Source organism: Rhinopithecus roxellana, chromosome 12, assembly GCF_007565055.1.
Source record: "Rhinopithecus roxellana isolate Shanxi Qingling chromosome 12, ASM756505v1, whole genome shotgun sequence".
Classification (NCBI taxonomy): domain Eukaryota; kingdom Metazoa; phylum Chordata; class Mammalia; order Primates; family Cercopithecidae; genus Rhinopithecus; species Rhinopithecus roxellana.
The window spans coordinates 47,126,091-47,145,167 of NC_044560.1; the positions used below are offsets into that span (position 1 = coordinate 47,126,091).

Genomic DNA, 19,077 nt, shown 5'->3' on the forward strand with positions numbered 1-19,077 from the left:
TGACTATTGGGTTAATCCGGTTCTAAGCTTCAAACTCCTAGTTCCAGGTGGCACCACCTGCAAGCTAAAGATGAGATTCTGAAGGTAGAAGTTTTTCTAAAACACCTTTAGACTGAAACGTCTATTCTCCATCCTTCCTTTTCGCCAATTTTACAGGAACCTAAATGAAGGAATGCTTTAGATTGAAATAATGCGTACAAAGCTCTGTGCTTTGTTGTAAATGCTGCAGAAGCCACTAGAAGGGACTGGAAGTGAAGAGAAGTGGTGCAGCAGAAATGCAATTTAATTCAGAAACATCTGGAAAGACTTAGAAAATGGAAACAGATGCAAGGAGGATATTGTTATGAAAAAAGGAATGAAGAATTGCTGGATTTCTACTTTAATAGTGATAATTTGATATTCTGTTTTCATCCATGCAACAGACTTGAAACAAAATAAGCAACTACTTAAGAGAAAGTCAGTGGTCCTGATGAAAAATAAAGGTAAAGTTGCCTCTGTAAATCAAACAATTCTTCAACAGAATTATGCCTTGATCAAAAATTTTTAAAAAAAATGTCTAATAAGTGTTTTCATCCTTGGCTTGGCCAGAGAAGGACATTTTATCATAAAGTATATTTTTAGTCACTTCCTAGGCATTAGTTTTCTTCTATTTTACCTCAACTCTTAATTTAAAATGATGTCGATAATTTGCATCTGTCACTGAAAGTCAAACATTTTCTTCCTGCAGAAAAGCAGGTGTTCTAAAGAATTCATAAGCACAAAAATAGTCATTAGATTGATAGAAAGACACCAAAATGACAGCTACCTTGTCTAAGTCCAGCAGCCCCAGTCTGCATTTTATTGATATTTTCTGATCAACATTCTCCTTCCATAACCTGTCTTCTGTGTGAGGAAACAAAAAGTCCCCTTTGTTCTTTAACAGAAATCGTCAATCAATGAAAACCAACGAATAGCTGTGCCAAGATTCAAGTACACAGCGTGCTAATCGAACATTCACATATAAAAGTTTTATTAATCCATATTCTTTCAAAAGAGAAAAAAATTATGCATATTGGCGAAGATAGTGTAAAAGGCAGAAAAATTAAAATAGCTGATGCAACAGGGGTATCACACACTTACAGTGAATGTACACCAGTAATCCCAGCACTTTGGGAGGCCGAGGCTGGCACATCACCTGAGGTCAAGAGTTTTTGTTTTTGTTTTGTTTTTGTTTTTGTTTGAGACGGAGTCTCACTCTGTCGCCAGACCAGCCTGGCCAACATAGTGAAACCCCATATCTACTAAAAACACAAAAATTAGCTGGGAGTGGTGGTGAGCACCTGTGATCCCAGCTACATGGGAGGCTGAGGCACAAGACTTGAACCTGGGAGGTGGAGGATGCAGTGAGCCAAAATCATACCACTGCACTCCAGCCTGAGCAACAGAGGAAGACACTGTCTCAAAAAAACAAACAAAAAAAAAAGTAGCAACTTTAGGCTAAAAAAAAAAACCCCACATTACTTTGCATTTTAACTTCTCTGATATGCTGTTGTGTATGATAATTTCAAAAAATTTTTAAAACCTATAGTAATTCAGACCTGAGCTACAAAAGAAGAAATCAAATTTGTTTCTTCAAAAACTAAAAAATGAGTCCAGGTACCCATGGCTCACACCTGTAATCCCAACACTTTGGGAGGACTGCTTGAAGTCAGGAGTTGGAAGCTGCAGTGAGCTAGGATCACACCACTGCACTCTAGCCTAAGTGACAGAGCAAGACTCTGTCTCTATTTAGGAAAAAAAAAAAAAGGTACCAAATACTTCCACAACTGAGAAAATGAAATAATAACTATGTTTGATTCCAGGCCAATTTTATTATTGGTCTTCAATCAAAAGGCAACATGTCATTGATAGAAAAGCGTAACTTTATAAAACAAAATAAACATTTTTTCCCTAAAGGAATTAAAGAAACTATCCTATCCTACTCAAATTCCCAGAGCACTCATTAACTGATTTTTAAAGATAAAGAAAACATCTGTTTATAGAATCACTCAAAGCAAAATTGCTTGGGACTAACCAACCATTTAGTGACCTCAAGCTGGGCCTTCTTTACTCTACACTGAAAAGTCTGTCAAAGTCCACATCCACCCTCAAACCCTTGCTTGGTTCCATTCCTTCGTAGTATTAGGTTACTGGCTAGTCAATAGACTCATATTTTAACTGCTTCATACCAAAATGTCAATAATGTATGACAACCTTTAAATAGGCTGTGTTCTGAAGACAACGAGGTATCCCAGTACACCTGATTGCCCTAGAACTTCCTCAGATCACATGAAATAGGTTTCTGCACTTCAAGGGTTTTACACTGCCCATTATCAATGTCACACAAAACAAAACAAAAAGTACCTCCCAAAAAGATGTTTAACTCTTGCTACAACTGATAGAATGTTCTCAAGGTGAGTGTTTCAAGCACTGTGAATTTTGGAGAGGCTCTGAGGCTTACAGAGAGATAGGCCTTTTAGCTACCCTTTTAATATCATATAATTTCCCTATCCATGGAATTGGCCCGATTATATTAACTGATTGGACATTGTAACTAGATCTCAATAATGTTTCTTAAAAGATTTCTATAAATCAACCAATTTTTTTACATAAATAAATGCTATTTTCTTTTTTTTTTTTTTTTTTTTTTTTTGAGACGGAGTCTCGCTCTGTTGCCCAGGCTGGAGTGCAGTGGCGCAATCTCGGCTCACTGCAAGCTCCATCTCCCGGGTTCCCGCCATTCTCCTGCCTCAGCCTCCCGAGTAGCTGGGACTACAGGCGCCCGCCACCACGCCCGGCTAGTTTTTTGTATTTTTAGTAGAGACGGGGTTTCACCGTGTTAGCCAGGATGGTCTCGATCTCCTGACCTCGTGATCCGCCCGTCTCGGCCTCCCAAAGTGCTGGGATTACAGGCTTGAGCCACCGCGCCCGGCCTAAATGCTATTTTCTACTTCATTTCTTTTACATCATTAGTGGCAGGACACAACAGAAAGACAAGTAAGGGCTTTGGAGTCAGATGCACCCAAGTTCAAATCCTAGCTCTACTTTGGTCAAGTTGTATGGCCAAAGGTCAGTTGTTTATCTTACCTAAGTCTCAGATCCTTCTTAAGCAAAATGAGAATAAATTTGTCTCTCATTGGGTTATAAGCATTTTGGGAACTAAGAGGCATTGTGCTAAGCATGTTACATTGATTAACATTGAATTTTCACACAGACTTTTATTTACGGCAAGCAAAATTATCTCCTGCCAAAAAATAAAAAGCATTAACTTTCCTTGGAAAGGCCTTCTTACAAGGTGAGCCCTTGGCTAACACCTGGGAGCTTAGATTCTGTGAGGGGTCTCACCATTCCCTGGTAAAAATGGCTCAAGGTGCCTAAAGTGTGAACACCTGCATTCTTCTGCAAGTCTAGGTCTTCAGTATATGCTACACAGTGTGTGCCTCTGTGACCAGCATCCAGTAATAACCCTATGTTTTGGCAGAGTCTCTGATGGGCTTCCATGGCAGACGTTTCAGATGTGTGGTCACAATTGACCACTGGAAGATTTAAGTGTGTCCTATATGACTCCACAGGGAGAAGACTCGTGGAAGCTTGTGCCTGGTTTCCTCCAGGCTCTACCTTATGCAAGCTTTTCCATGTTGATTTTGCTTTGTATTCTTCACTGTAATAAATATAGCTGTGGGTACAACTGCATGCTAAGTTCTGAATCCTCCTAGGAAGTCATCAAATCTGGTGTCTTGGGGACCATTTTAGAAACATGGAATTAAGCCAAGGGTGAGAGGTGGATCCAGAATTCAAGCCTTCATCTGTCTGATTCTAAAGCTCACACACTATAATCCTATGCTCTTTCCTTTCAGAGGCTAATTTGGATGTAGGTGTGTTGAGACGAATTTCTCCAAAGGTAGATAATAGGGAGGGTGTATACCATGTCTTGTGCCACAGCCTAGAGCCTGAGGGTGCTGCAGCTTAAGTCATTTCATGAGTTACAGCAAGCATAACATTGACTGGTAATAAGCAACAAATGAGGCCAGGCTGAGGAAGGAGATAAATTGGTTATAGCAAGAAGGCTGAAGAGATTTTATCTGCCATCAGCTGACATGAGAAGAAAGGAGAAGTGAATACTGCTCTGTCCCCTATGACTAGGCCTTACCATATGCCCTAGAAGAGACAATAGCTCTGTTGTTCCTAGAGCTGGCTACTCCCTGTTGATAGATGTGAACAACTGTGCACAGGTGTATATCAGGAAAAGGAAAACACTAGGATTAACTTTGGATAAATTCTAACGACAAAGCTCAGACTTCAGAATCAAACAGATATGGGCTCAATCCTGACTCTGTGGCTCACCTAGCTGCTGTAACCTTGGGCAATTTCTTAATGGTTTCCATATCTACAATTTGGGAATAAAACTTCTAAGAGTGTTTTGAAGGTTACATGAGAATAATGTACATTAAGCAGATAACAATGTCTGGCATAAGTACTTGCTTCTCTTTGAGCTCTTATGACCCTATGACAAGCATACCCTCTACCTCCTCTTTGATGATCTGAAATAGTGACGATCCCTTCCAGTAAAGGGCGAAAATCAGACTTGGGCTTTTTCCAACAATGCCTCAATGGGATTAATCTGGGAAACTCTGCACATCTTACTCTTGTGAAAATTCATAAAGCATGTTAGCATTTTAAAAGCTAAGAAAATTCTTACAGTAAAGAAACCTATCGGACTTTGTTTAAATTTACTTGACCCTTTGTTTTGCACAATAACCACTCCACTTTGCATTTCGGGAAAAAAAATGCCACTCCAACAAAAAAACCTATTAAAATTTCTAAGGCAGAGGCAGGAGGAGGGAGGGAATACAAAGAAAGGCATTCCAAATTTTTCTGCAATATTTTATTCTTTCTAGGTTATAAAAAAATTTTTTAAAGAATCCTTAAAGAATATTGTGTTGTGCCACAGATGTGTGTGGTTTCTGTTTGTTTGTTTGTTTGTTTTGAGACAGTCTTCCCCTATCACCCAGGCTGGAGTGCAGTGGCATGATCTTGGCTCACTGCAACCTCTGCCTCCAAGGTTCAAGCAATTCTCGTGCCTCAGCCTCCTAAGTAGCTGGGATTACAGGCATGCACCTCCGCACCCGGCTAATTTTTTTGTATTTTTAGTAGAGACAGTGTTTCACCATGTTGGCCAGGCTGGTCCCAAACTCCTGACCTCAAGTGATCCGCCCGGCTCAGCCTCCCAAAGTGTTGGGATTACAGGCATGAGCCACCACACCCAGGCACAGATGTGTTTTAAAGGTTTATAAAATGAACATTCTCAAACATTCTGGTCTCAGGACTTGCTACAGTTTGGATGGTTGTCCCCCCAAACCTCATGTTGAAATCTCATCCCCACTGGTAGAGGTGAGGCCCAGTGGGAGGTGTTTGGGTCATGGGAGTGAATCCCTCATGAATGGCTTGGTGCAGTGAGTTCTTGCTCTGAGTTCTCTGCAGTGAGTTTACTCAGTGCAGTGAATTCTCACTCTGATTGTGAAAAAGAGAGTTGTCTCCCTCCTCCGTCTCTCCGCCCCAGCTTCCTCGCTGCCCACGTGATCTCTGCACACACTGGCTCTCCATCTTCCACCATGGAAGCAGCCTGAGGCTTTCCCCAGATGCCCAATTTTCCAGCCAGCAGAACTATAAGCTAAATAAACCTCTTTTATTTTAAATTACCTATCCTCAGATATTTCCTTATAGCAACACTAAATGGATAAAGACAGAACTCCTTTACACTCTTAAAAATTATTAAGGATGGAGGGATAGGAATTACAAAGTAGTACAGGAATCGGCTGGGAGTAATGAATACGCTCATTACCTTGATTGTGGTAATGGATAACAGTTAAATTATATGTGTCATCTTGGCTCGGCTGTGGTGCTGACTGTTTTGGTCATCACTAATCTAGATGTTGCTGCAAAGGTACTTTGTAAATGTGATTAGCATATACAAACAATTGACTTTAAGTAAAGGAAGATTACCCTCAATGATGTAGGTGAGTCTCATCCAATCAGCTGAAGAATTCACAAACAAAAACTGAGATTTCCTAGAGAAGAAATTCTGCCTCAAGAATGTAACAGAGCTTCCTGAGACATTCTGCTGGCCTGCCCTATAGATCTCAAACACAAGACTACAACATCAACTCTTGTCTGGGTTTCCAGCCTCCTTGCCTTCCCTACAAATTTTGGACTTGCCAGCCCCCACCATGGCATGAGCCAATTTTTAAAAATAATCTCTTTTTTAAAATAATCACACACATATCCTATTGGTTCTGTTTCTCTGGAGAAATCTGGTAAAGATGAATTCACAAACGTATACACATGCAAAAATTGGTACTGAGGAATTTTTTAATATTTAATATTTAATGTTAATTTTTATCAATATTTATGTATATTGTGTATATATTTTTAAAAGAGCTATATTTTCCAAAACAAAAAATATTGGCCAGGCGTGGTGGCTCACACCTGTAATCCTAGCACTTTGGGAGGCTGAGGCGGGTGGATCACGAGGTCAGGAGTTCGAGACCAGCCTGGCCAACATAGTGAAAACCCATCTCTACTAAAAATGCAAAAATTAGCCAGGCATGGTTGCACACACCTGTAGTTCCAGCTATTCGGGAGCCTGAGGTAGGAGAATCACTTGAACCTGGGAGGCAGAGGTTCTGGTGAGCCAAGATTGCACCACTGCACTCTAGCCTGGGCTGAACAGAGCAAGACTCCATCTCAAAATATATATATATATATATATTAAATATATATATTTATTATATATTAAATTATATAGTATATATATTAAATTAAATTAAAAATATTAAACAGTCCCACTCTTGCCTATATATATATATATATATATATATATATATATGTGTGTGTGTGTCCTATATGACTCCACAGGGAGAGGACTCATGGAAGCTTGTGCTTGGTTTCCTCCAGTCTCCACCTTACGCAACCTTTTCCACGTTGATTTTGCTTTGTATTCTTCACTGTAATAAATATAGCTATGGGTACAACTGTATGCTGAGTTCTGTGAATCCTCCTAGCAAGTCATCAAATCTTACATAGATAGATAGATAGATAGATAGATAGATAGATAGATAGATAGGTAGATAGATAGATAGATAGATGGATGAGTGGGACTGTTTAATATTTTTACAAATCTCTTTAATATCTGGCTTAAAAGAAAACAGCTGGACTCATTTGCTTCTGCATTCAATGTGTTACAATATATCGTTTTGGATGAAGTATATGAAGTATATGAAGAATATCTGCCCTCAATCAGATATATAGTTGGAAAGGGGACGGATATTATAATAGTCCTTTCAGCCTATTCTTTGATAACACACCAAAACTTGGCAAATGGTGTTTCTTATACAGTTACAATGTAGAATCTGGAACTATATCAACAAACTTTCAGACACTATTGAAATCGACTGATCTATCTTGATTTTCGAGAGGATCATTTAGCTACATATTATTTTGTCATATCACATACTGGTCTTCACAAAATATTGAGGCTGAATATGGTGGCTCATACCTACAATCCCAGCACTTTGGAAGGCCTAAGCGGGAGGATCACTTCAGGCCAGGAGTTCAAGACCAGCCCGGGAAACAAAGTGAGACTGTCTCTACAAAAAATAAAAATAAGGCCAGGCAGGTGCAATGGCTCACACCTGTAATTCCAGCACCTTGGGAGGGCAAGGCAGGAGGATTGCTTGAGCTCTGGAATTTGAAATCAGCCTGGGCAACATAGTGAAACCCCGTCTCTACAAAAAAACACAAAAATTAGCCAGGCATGGTGGCCTGTGTCTGTAGTCCCAGCTACTCCAGAAGCTGAGGTGGGGGATCACTTGAGCCCCAGAGAGAGGCTGCAGTCAGCCGAGATCGCACCACTGCAGTCCAGCCTGGGTGACAGAGTGAGACCCTGTCTCAAAAAAATAAAAATAAAAATAAATTAGCCTAGCTTGGTGGTACAGGCCTGTAATACCAGCTACTCAGGAGACTGAGGTAGGAGGACTGCTTGAGCCTGGGAGGTCGAGGCTGCAATAAGATAGGATCATGTCAGTGCACTCTAGCCTAGGCAACAGAGCAAGACTCTGCTCAAAAAAAAAAAAAAAAAAGAGGAGAAGAAAAGAAAATACCAATTCACAGTTATGCAGACCTTCCAAGTACTGACATATTTCATCATATAATATCAAGACAATCATATTGATTAATATCAATCAACAATCTAATCAGAAATGCCTTTACTTTTCTTTTCTTTTTATTTTTTTTCTTCAGACAGGGTCATACTCTGTCGCCCAGGCTGGATGGAGTTCATTGCCACAATCTCAGCTCAAAGCAGCCTCCACCTCCTCCCACCTCAGCCTCCCAAGTAGCACCATGCCCAGCTAACTTTCGTGTCTTTTATAGAGACAGGTTTTTGCCACATTGCCAAGGCTGGTATCGAACTCCTGGGCTCAAGAGATCCTCCCACCTTGGCCTCCCAAAGTGCTGGGATTACAGGCATGAGCCACCACGCCCAGCCTTAGAAAGCTTTTAAATATTAGGGAAATGTCAAGCTCATGGTAAAATACAAATTTTCCAAAATTCTACTTTTTGCTTAAGCTCAAATTTTATTGTTGCTAACAGTGTCAGTTGTTTTCCTTAAAATAACAGGTTCACATCATCCATTCTCAAGAAAACATCTTCCAAATACCCAAGTCTGGATAAACATAATTTTTCTGCAGTTATTTTTATAAAAATAAAAATGCTGTTCCACATAAAAAAGTAGCAGATTCACCTCGCAAATGACTTTCCTTAAGACAACCATCATACTTCAGTACATAGCAAGAATGCTACATAATACTTCCCATTTTGACAATATTCAAAAGACACGCACTAAATGGTCAAAATTTACTAAAATTAATCATTTTACTGCATCATAAAAAAACTTCAATTGAAACGGCATTTTTTTCTTTTTTGTTGCAAGCACATGGCAGAAAAGAATGAAATGATTACTATAATAGTTTGTGGCCACTGCCTTGTTTTGCACCAAGGCACCAGCAGTTTTAGCCTGCAGCTGCTTTTGTATCATCAGTACAAATGTTAACAGGGTGAAAGGGATAATAACGTCGTGGTATTACTGTAAAAGCTGTTTGGATCTCATAGACCACCTGCAAGGCTCTCAGAGCCCTCCAGAGGCCCACAACCAAACTTTGACAACTGCTGTTCTAAATAAATACTCTTAGGTGCTGAAATGATGAGAGGAACATCAACGGCTCCACAAGCTGCATAAGGTGAAGCAATCGTGATCAGAAATGAAGAGCCAAGAAACTTGCCTTGAAGCTGCATTTGCACGGCAAGCTCATTTTTACTTACGTATGTCTATTAGAAGGAATAAATTTATATGTAACTGGGCAATAATCAGTGAAATTTTACATATCATTCTGATTATGGAAATAACTCAAGTTATTTCTGATTTATCATGGCTATTCTATATAATATGGGCTTATTATTAAATGGCTTCAGAGTCAAATTTCTAAACTAATTTCTAAAAACTAAATGTAGTAATTAACATTTCTTCAATATAAAATTAAGCAGAAACAGTTGCTAGTTTTTTTAATAGCCCACTTTCAGTTTAAGCACTGCTAAACAATGAAAGGTAGTCATTTAACTTATAAGGCCATAAATTTTAATTCAAGTGAAATTTACCATGTATGATATTGGGACAAACGTTTATAATCACTATTATCTTCTGATTTTAACATTTAGGCCATTGAAAGACACATTAGAGGAAAATAATACAGATGTTCAAAATGCAATATTCATTAACAACGCTTTTCAATTAAAAAAAAATTGTCCTCTGATGGAATCATGAAGCATGTCAATTATAAGCAAAACAAACCCCAAAAATGTTGATTTAGGAACTGTTTAAAATAAGACAGCATGTATACTAATAATACTTACAGAATAAACCATTTTTAAGCTATACTTAAATTCTAGTTATTAAGTCATATATCCTGGTAACTCATGTTATAAAATTACATTTCAATTCATACAACTTAAATTTTATAAAACCAAAATGATAACAAGGAAGGTTGACTTACTCGATCTGCTAATCCTCCAGGAACTATAGTCCTCACAACCACGCCACTTGTTTTTCCTCCAACTATACCAAAACCTAGTCCGGAGCCATCATTAATGAGCTCAACCTCTTCAACATGGCCCCAACAAACCTACAAATTAATGGCACATAAGAGTCACAGGATCAGTAATACTCACAGATTCTTAGCTTTCTAATACAATCATTACCAAAGTAACATTGCAACAAACTGAACATTCATACAATTAATCAAGGCAATGTTCTACAGGCTAAGACATACAGATGGAGATAATCAGATGGTCCCTGACCATAGGGATCTTATAATCCAGTAGAGAGAAAGTAAAACACAAATAATTAAAATACAAGGCAGAATATTGGATCATAAGGCACTAGCCCTAAGAGCACAGGAAACATTCCTCACTCCTCACTCTACACTGGATATCCAGCACAGTGCCCAGCACATAGTAGGGACCAGTAAATACATGTCTGCTTCAAAGAGAATCACAAAATATTATAAAGACTTTTTACAGGAAAGGAAGAACATGAAGTCAAAACCAATGAAGAATTACAGAAAACTTCAAGGAAAAGGGGCATTTAAGTTGCACTACAAAGGAAGACATTCAAGCAAAAAGAAAATATAAGGGCAAAGCTAGGCCAGATAACACAATGGATGAAAGATACGGTCAAAGGGTTGGATTTAACTGGGTAATCAAGTGGAAATAGTTAAAGGTTTTAGAAGATAAATGACAGAACCAAAGAAGTGGTTTAAGAAAATTCATCTTGCAGCAATGAGAAGAATCTAAAATGGTAGTAGGACACAAAGTGGAGAGACTAATTCAGGAGACTCTTATGAGGGAGAGGAAAGGTAGGCCCCACTGAAGATATTAGCAATAGGACTATACAAATCAGACTAAAAGACATAAGCATTTCCCCTCTGACTAGCAGGTTTCTATGAGAAATGGGCATTACTTCACATAATCCAACTGCAGAACAATATCCTCCCTCTCAAGATCATTAGGGCATACTCATTACTTAGTCTTTCTTTCTTTCTTTTCTTTCCTTTCTTTTCTTTCTTTTCTTCTTTCTTTCCTTCCTTCCTACCTTCCTTCCTTCCTTCTTTCTCTCTCTCTCTCTCCCCCTCCCTCCCTCCCTCCCTCCGTCCGTCTCTCTCTCTCTCTCTCTCTCTTTCTTTCTTTCTTTCTTTCTTTTTGTTAGAGAAAAGGTCTCACTCTGTTACCCAGGTTAGAGTGCAATGCATGATGAGAGCTCATGTCAGCCTCAAACTCCTGGGATCATCCATCCTCTAACCTCAGCCTCCCAAATAGCTGGGACTACAGGCATGTACCACTATGCCTAGCTAATTTTGTAATCTTTGGTCGAGGTGGGATGTTTTTGTTTTTTGTTTTTTGGAGACAGAGCCTTACTCTGTCACCCAGGCAGGAGTGCAGTGGCATAATCTCAGCTCACTGCAACCTCTGCCTGCCAGATTCAAGCAATTCTCCTGCCTCAGTCTCCCGACTAGCTGGGATTACAAGCATGTGCCACCACACTCGGCTAATTTTTATATTTTTAGTAGAGACAGGGTTTCACCATGTGGACCAGGCTGGTCTCAAACTCCTGACCTCAGGTGATCCGCCCACCTTGGCCTCCCAAAGTGCTGGGATTACAGGCATGAGTCACTGTGCCTGGCCATAGTGGTGGGGTTTGACTATGTTCCTCAGGCTGGTCTCAAACTCCTGGTCTCAAGTGACCCTCCTACCTAGGCCTCCCAGAGTTCTGGGATTACAGGTGTGAACCATCATACCCATCCAGTTTTTCTATTATACTAAATTGCAAAGTTACTATGCAGTCTTTTTTTTTTTTTTTTTTTTTTTGAGACGGAGTCTTGCTCTGTCGCCCAGGCTGGAGTGCAGTGGCCGGATCTCAGCTCACTGCAAGCTCTGCCTCCCAGGTTCACGCCATTCTCCTGCCTCAGCCTCCCGAGTAGCTGGGACTACAGGCGCCCGCCACCTTGCCCGGCTAGTTTTTTTGTATTTTTTAGTAGAGACGGGGTTTCACCATGTTAGCCAGTATGGTCTCGATCTCCTGACCTCGTGATCCGCCCATCTCGGCCTCCCAAAGTGCTGGGATTACAGGCTTGAGCCACCACGCCCGGCAACTATGCAGTCTTAAATAAAAAGCATTATTGGAGGGCTGGGTACAGTGACTAAAGCCTGTAATCCCAGCACTTTGGAAAGCCGAGGTGGGCAGATCACGAGGTCAGGAGTTTGAGACAAGCCTGGCCAACATGGTGAGACCCCATCTCTACTAAAAGTATGAAAAAGTTAGCCGGGTATGTTGGCACGTGCCTGTAACCCAGCTACTAAGGAAGCTGAGGCAGGAGAATCACTTGAACCGGGGAGGTAGAGGTTGCAGTGAGCCAAGATCACACCACTGCACTCCAGCTTGGGTGACAAAGCAAGAATCCATCTCAAAAAAAAACAAAGCAATATTGAGATTAATAAATTCATGTCTAGAACATCTACTATCTGGGAAACAAGAAAGTTTGCTAAAATAATATGCCTGACTTAATATTAGCTGATAGCAGCCAATATTCACAGAACATGTATGCAGCACTAGGCACAGTGCTTAGTGCTTCACATGCCTTCTCATTCAGCCTAACAACATCTCTGAGAACTAGACATCATACCTTCAAAGGAAGGCATGAGGTACAGGAATCTGCCTGGTATGACACCACTGGGATATGGGAGAAATGGACTTGAATGCATCCAAGCCTGACTCCAAAGCCCTTGTTCTTTATACGTTAAACAATTCCCCACTTTATTCACTGTATTTATTATGTAAATTCTGCTGTATAAATATTGCTGATTACAATAGAGAAAATTCCTATACATTAATTTTTGTTGTGACCTTGTATTGTACTGAGACAGTCTTATTTTTTCTTTTGTCCCAATGAATAAAAATTAAATAAATCAGCTAGCACTTAGTGTTATAAGAAAATAAGATTTATTAGCTTGCATTCTGACAATGCAAGCCAAAATCTGTAAAACGTTAAAAAGCAAGTTCAAGGGTTCCCAAAAGAGACATATACTTTTATTCTTTAAAATTGTTCCATATGTGTCTTTACATGAAAAAAAGCCTGCTATAATTTTGCAATATCAATAATCTGGTCATAAATCCCCTCATAAGTTTCAAAAATTATATTTTTCAAATAAATAATCAAATCTTACTTTAAACACTCAACAGTAAATCTCTAATAGAAACTCTCAATTAATTGGCTACATCACCAAGGAACACAAGACTCTCCATCACTAAATAAATTACACCTAATACTTCAATTTGGCCTCCATATTAAATAATAATCTTCAACAAAGAGACTCACAGGACATTGAAAAGAGAAAAAAAAACCTTCATGAAACATCTTGTTTAAACATATTAATGCTGCACTCAGAGATATGATCATCTTTTTTAACTATGAAAAGTAAAATGGGCCAGGCACAGTGGCTCACACCTGTAATCCTAGCACTTTGAGAGGCCGAGGCAGGTGGATCACCCGAGGGCAGGAGTTCAAGACCAGCCTGGCCAACACGATGAAACCCCATCTCTACTAAAAATACAAAAAAAAAAAAAAAATGAGAGTGATGGTGGGCACCTGTCGTCTCAGCTACTCGGGAGGCTGAGGCAGGAGAATCACTTGAATCCAGGAGGCGGAGGTTGCAGTGAGCCAACATCTGGCCACTGCACTATAGCCTGGGCAACTAGAGAGAAACTCCATCTCAAAAAAAAAAAAAAAAAAGAAAAAGAAAAGAAAAACGACACCTTCTAATGTCTTTACACTTCTTACAATCAATGGCATTATTCAAAATTAAGTATTTTTTCAAATTTGCAACTCACTGTTTCAGGCAGAGTTGTATCAGTTAGGCTGCTAGAAGTACTGCTTTTTGTGTGGATTGGTTCCCTGGCCACAATCAGTTGCAAAGATCCAGTGGTTTGTTGTAATAATGCAATTGCTTGCTGATGGGAAATGTTCTGATCCAATGGTATGTGATTAACGGCCAATATTTGATCATTTTCCTTTAATCTTTGATCCCTTAATCATGTAAGAAAAGAAATTTTTGTTTTAAGTGACCTAATAAACTGATTTTTAAAAATCTATTATTCAAGTTAAGCAGTCTGTTGCCTATGGTACTACTTCACTTAGTACATTTATCAAATAATTATTTAATTATATAACAGAGCTCTTCAGAGTGTTTTTCACAGAAGTTATTAACTAATTACCTAATTCGGTAGTGCATCCTTAAACACATGGACACATTTTAAAAGCCATCTGCCTAGAAAAATAAACAAAAACAATCTATAGGACCCCATCGCCAAAGTTGTGCAAGTATGGACACTGTCTCCATTACTGCATAAAACCAAACCTCCTGAACCCCTTCCAATCTGATCTCTACCCATACCACACTGGGGTAACGATATTTTCAACTACATCAATAACCTCCTCTCACCCCATCTTCACTGTCTACTTGTCCAACATTTATCAATGGAGGCCAAACCCTCCTTGAAAATTCATAGAGATTACTTCCAAATTTATACCTGAGCATGGTCTCACTCTTATTTGCCCAGGCTGGAGTGCAATGGCACAATCGCAGCTCACTGCAGCCTCAGCCTCCCAGGCTCGGGTGATTCTCCCACCTCAGTCTCACGAGTAGCTGAGACTACAGGTGTATACTACCACGCCCAGCTAATTTTTGTATTTTTTGTAGAGATGGCGTTTTGCCATGTTGCCCAGGCTTCTCTTGAACTCCCGAAGTGCTGGGATTACAGCCATGAGCCACTGAGCTCAGCCAATCTGAGCCCTTGTAATCTCTCCCAAGCACCAATCTCCCAACTGCTAACCAGGGTAAGAAGATTCTTTTTAAAAGAAATTAGCAAAATCTCTAAAAAAAAAAATAGTATTTACTGAGCACTTATCATGAGTCAGGTACCATGTTGAGTGCTTTACATGCATTATCTCACATAATCCTCACAATTTCCTTTTAAAGTACTTAGTAAATTTTACATATTAAGGAATTGAAGTCTAGACAAGCCTAGCATCCTATCAAGAGTCAGATTCTGAAGCACAGTCTTTAACTTCTTATGCTAAAGTGCATCCTAAAGATAGCCTAGGACTTACTCTGTCCTGGTTTACTGTATTTGATTTTATTATCTCCCAAATACCACTGATACTCTTCCTCTTTCTGTTTACCCATTCTCACCACAATTCTTGAAGAAACGCTGCATTAGATGTCAGAATAAAGATGCAAAGTCATGGAAACTTATTAAGTTTGAAATCTGAGTTGGGGAGACTAGAATTAATCCATGAATGGAGAATGTGAATTCAAAAATGTATTATCGACTAAGAATTTTATAATAATATACTGCCATTGTTGCTATTATTCTAACACGTGCATTGGAATAGCATACTTATTAAATGAATAATAAACCAAACACTGGAAATCAAACAGAGACAAAATAAAAGGCTTGCAAATACCCCTTAAAACATAAAAGCAAATACAACATGGAAGATAACATAGACTTGAGAGGCCTCTTAATTGACAATAAGCATAATAAATCAGGCAGAGTGACATGACCACCAAAATGTTGTTATAATCTTAAGAATAATAAACAATATAATATGCAGAATGAGAACTTCAATATTCCTATCCTACTGATCAGTCCATAGCTAAAATATCATGTTCAACGGTAAGAGAGGGAAATAGTGTACTAGCTTTGCAGTCAGACAGTCTTGGAATCACAACATGGCTTCAGCATTAACAGCCCTGTGCCTATAGGTTGACCACTGAATCTCTGAATCTCAGCTTTCTCATCAATAGAACGGAATGATGATACCTATATAGTGGAACTGCTGCCATGGGGTACAGGAGGATATTCACAAAAGGCCTGACAAATGCACAGCAAAAACTAAAGCAAGTGTTAGCTGCTATTGTTACTGTTTTTATGATTAGTTTTTCACTCTCTTTATAATAGTCGTCAGAATTATCAGGAAACAATTAGCAAAGTGAAAATAAACAGCTTCCCCACCTGTCTGCTACACTCCCTGGCTGGACATCCTTCACGTAGATATCAACTTTCCCCATATTTTGACTTCTGAGGGCCACCACACTGAATCCAAGGCCTCCAGTTGAAGGCCGTTCTATATCTATATATTCAATTTGCCGGCCCTAATGAAGGAGTGTTAAAAAAAAAAAAAAGTCAATGGTGTACATTTAACCAACATACTCTGTCTGCAGAACTGAAATTGCTTAGCATAAAAGTAGCTTCCCCTAAGAACCACATAAACTCAGCATTTCAGTAATAAATTATTTCTGGAAATCCTCTCACTTGATTATTTCAGTAGAGCATAAGAGAGAGCGTATGCAGTGTTCTGCAACCTCAGGGAATCAGAGGTATTTTCACACTTCATTCACATTATGAGATGAATCTCAAGCTGGATGGAAACTCCTGAGAAAAATGCCTTTTCCCATAGTAAATTCTGAATTACTTTTTTTACATTGAACTTCTCTAAATTCTCTTGATGCAAAGTACATTTTTATTTTATTTTTTTCTTTGAGACAGGGTCTCACTCTGTCGCCTAGGCTGGGGTGCAGTGGCATGATCTCAGCTCACTTCAACCTCTGTCTTCTGGGCTCAAGCGATCCTCCTGCCTCAGCCTCCAGGGTAGCTGGGACTATAGGCATGCACCACCATGCCTGGCAAATTTTTGTATTTTTTGTAGAGATGGGGTTTCGCCATGTTGCCCAGTCTGGTCTCAAACTCCTGAGCTCAAGCAATCCACCCGCCTCAGCCTCCCAAATTGCTGGGATTACAGATGTGAGCCACAGTGCCCAGTCGCAAAATATATTTTTAAATTAGGAAAATAAATTAGATATATCAAAAATGCCAGTATTTAGCCTAAGTCAGAACCAGCTGCATTTTACAGGGCTCTGTTTTTAATTCTATTGTTGATTAATTGATATTCTATTTATTAGGTAAATTCAAAAGACTCTGAAAAGGCCACCATTTACATGGGTTCTACCTGTAAGAACAGATAGAACTGTTCTTGTGACAGCCAGGTATTTTATTGCTTTAGTTAATAACTGCACTTATAACGTGAGAACTTCATAAATGTAATCAACTAAAAACAGCACCACATAAAAATAATTGTTAGTCAGATGAAAGGGATAGAAGTGGCCAGGCATGATGGCTCATGCCTGTAATCCCAGCACTTCGGGAGGCCAACGCGGGAGGAACATGAGGTCAGGAGATCGAGACTATCCTGGCCAACGTGGTGAAACCCTGTCTCTACTAAAAATACAAAAATTAGCCAGGCGTGATGACATGCGCCTGTAGTCCCAGCTACTCGGGAGGCTGAGGCAGGAGAATTGCTTGAACCTGGGAGGCAGAGGTTGCAATGAGCCAAGATTGCGCCACTGCACTCCAGCCTGGGCGACAGCGCAAGACTCCATCTCAAAAAAAAAAAAAAAAGGAAAGGAAAAAAAGAAAGGGATAGAACTATAAAGTCAAAAACTAGGCCTAGAATATTATTTAATTATCACACCTTAAACAGATTCTATTTAACACTGAAACTCAAGTTTATTTATTTATTTATTTTTTAAGAGATAGGTCTTGGCTCTGTCGCCCAGGCTGGAGTACAGTCGTGCGATCATAGCTCACTATAGCTTTGAATTTCTGGGCTCAAGTGATCCGCCCACATGAGCCTTCCAGGTACCTGGAGCTACAGGTGAGTGCCACTATGTCTGACTATATTCTTATTTTTATTTTTGTAGAGATGGGGGTCTCTCTATGTTACCCAGCCTGGTCTTGAACTCCTGGCTTTAAGCAATCCTCCTGCCTCTGCCTCCCAAAGATTACAGAAAAAAGCCACCACGCTCAAACCTCGTTTCATTTTTAATGGCACTTGAAGGTCGAGGTGAACATACATAAAACTAACATGTCCAAAATTTTAATTGTTTATTTAATTTTTAATAGGTATCAGGGGCTACAACTGGATTATCCTGCCAAATGTTTTCTAGATTTTCTAAATTATATTAGTTCTAATTTTCATTAATCATGGGTTTTTCTTTTCTTTTTTATTTTTTTTTTTTTGAGACAGAGTCTTGCTCTGTCACCCAGGCTGGAGTACGGTGGCGCAATCTCAGCTCACTGCAACCTCCGTCTCCCAGGTTCAAGCAATTCTCCTGCCTCAGCCTCCTGAGTATCTGGGATTACAGTTGCCCACCACCACACCCAGCTAATTTTTCTATTTTTAGTAGAGACAGCGTTTTGCCATGTTGACCAGGCTGGTCTCAAACTCCTGACCTCCAGTGATCCACCCGCCTCGGCCTCCCAAAGTGATGCGATTACAGGCGGGAGCCGGTGCGCCTGGCCAAAAATCTTATTTTAACAAGAATAGAGATGCATTCAATTAGTCATTGTCAAAAAACTCTCCTTAGCAAGACCTTATCTCAAAAAATAAATGTTAAATTTTTTTTTAAACTCTCCTTACCACACACATGGATACCTTCCTTATGTAATTTTAAGCCAATAAATTTTCAACACACAGGTTAGAAAATGGTGTCAGTTCCTCCTAACAATATAAAAATACAAGCCAGCAAAATACATACTAACACATCTTACAGCAAAAAGAATGAGTATAAGTTCCTTTGTAAAACTAAAACAGGAGAAATGAAGCTAAATATTTCCATGAGAAGATACAACTTTACCTGAGCCATCTGTTGAATGACTGAGTTAAAGTCTTCATTTCCCAACTTCGGGGTCCAAGGAAATAACCCAGATACAGTGGAGTTATTAGAGGGCCTGTGGACATTTCCATTAGTAATGGAACCATCTGTGAACACTAACAAACCTTTCCTAGAAAAATCAAAGTGGGCTGAACAATCTGAGGGTATATGGTTGAG

The 19,077-nt window shown here is 39.4% G+C and overlaps 1 protein-coding gene across 4 annotated transcripts in view; it reads right to left on the reverse strand.

Annotated features, from left to right (window-relative positions):
* PATJ (PATJ crumbs cell polarity complex component) overlaps positions 1-19,077 on the reverse strand; it is a 427,780-nt gene that overhangs the window by 382,631 nt on the left and 26,072 nt on the right. For all 4 annotated transcript variants that reach the window (XM_010370672.2, XM_030912915.1, XM_010370673.2 and 1 more), the window contains exons 4-7: positions 18,883-19,077; positions 16,202-16,341; positions 14,015-14,210; positions 10,125-10,253 (exon numbers count right to left, since the gene is read on the reverse strand). In XM_010370672.2, coding sequence (XP_010368974.1) covers positions 10,125-10,253; positions 14,015-14,210; positions 16,202-16,341; positions 18,883-19,077 — 660 coding nt within the window. The remainder of the gene's footprint in view (positions 1-10,124; positions 10,254-14,014; positions 14,211-16,201; positions 16,342-18,882) is intronic.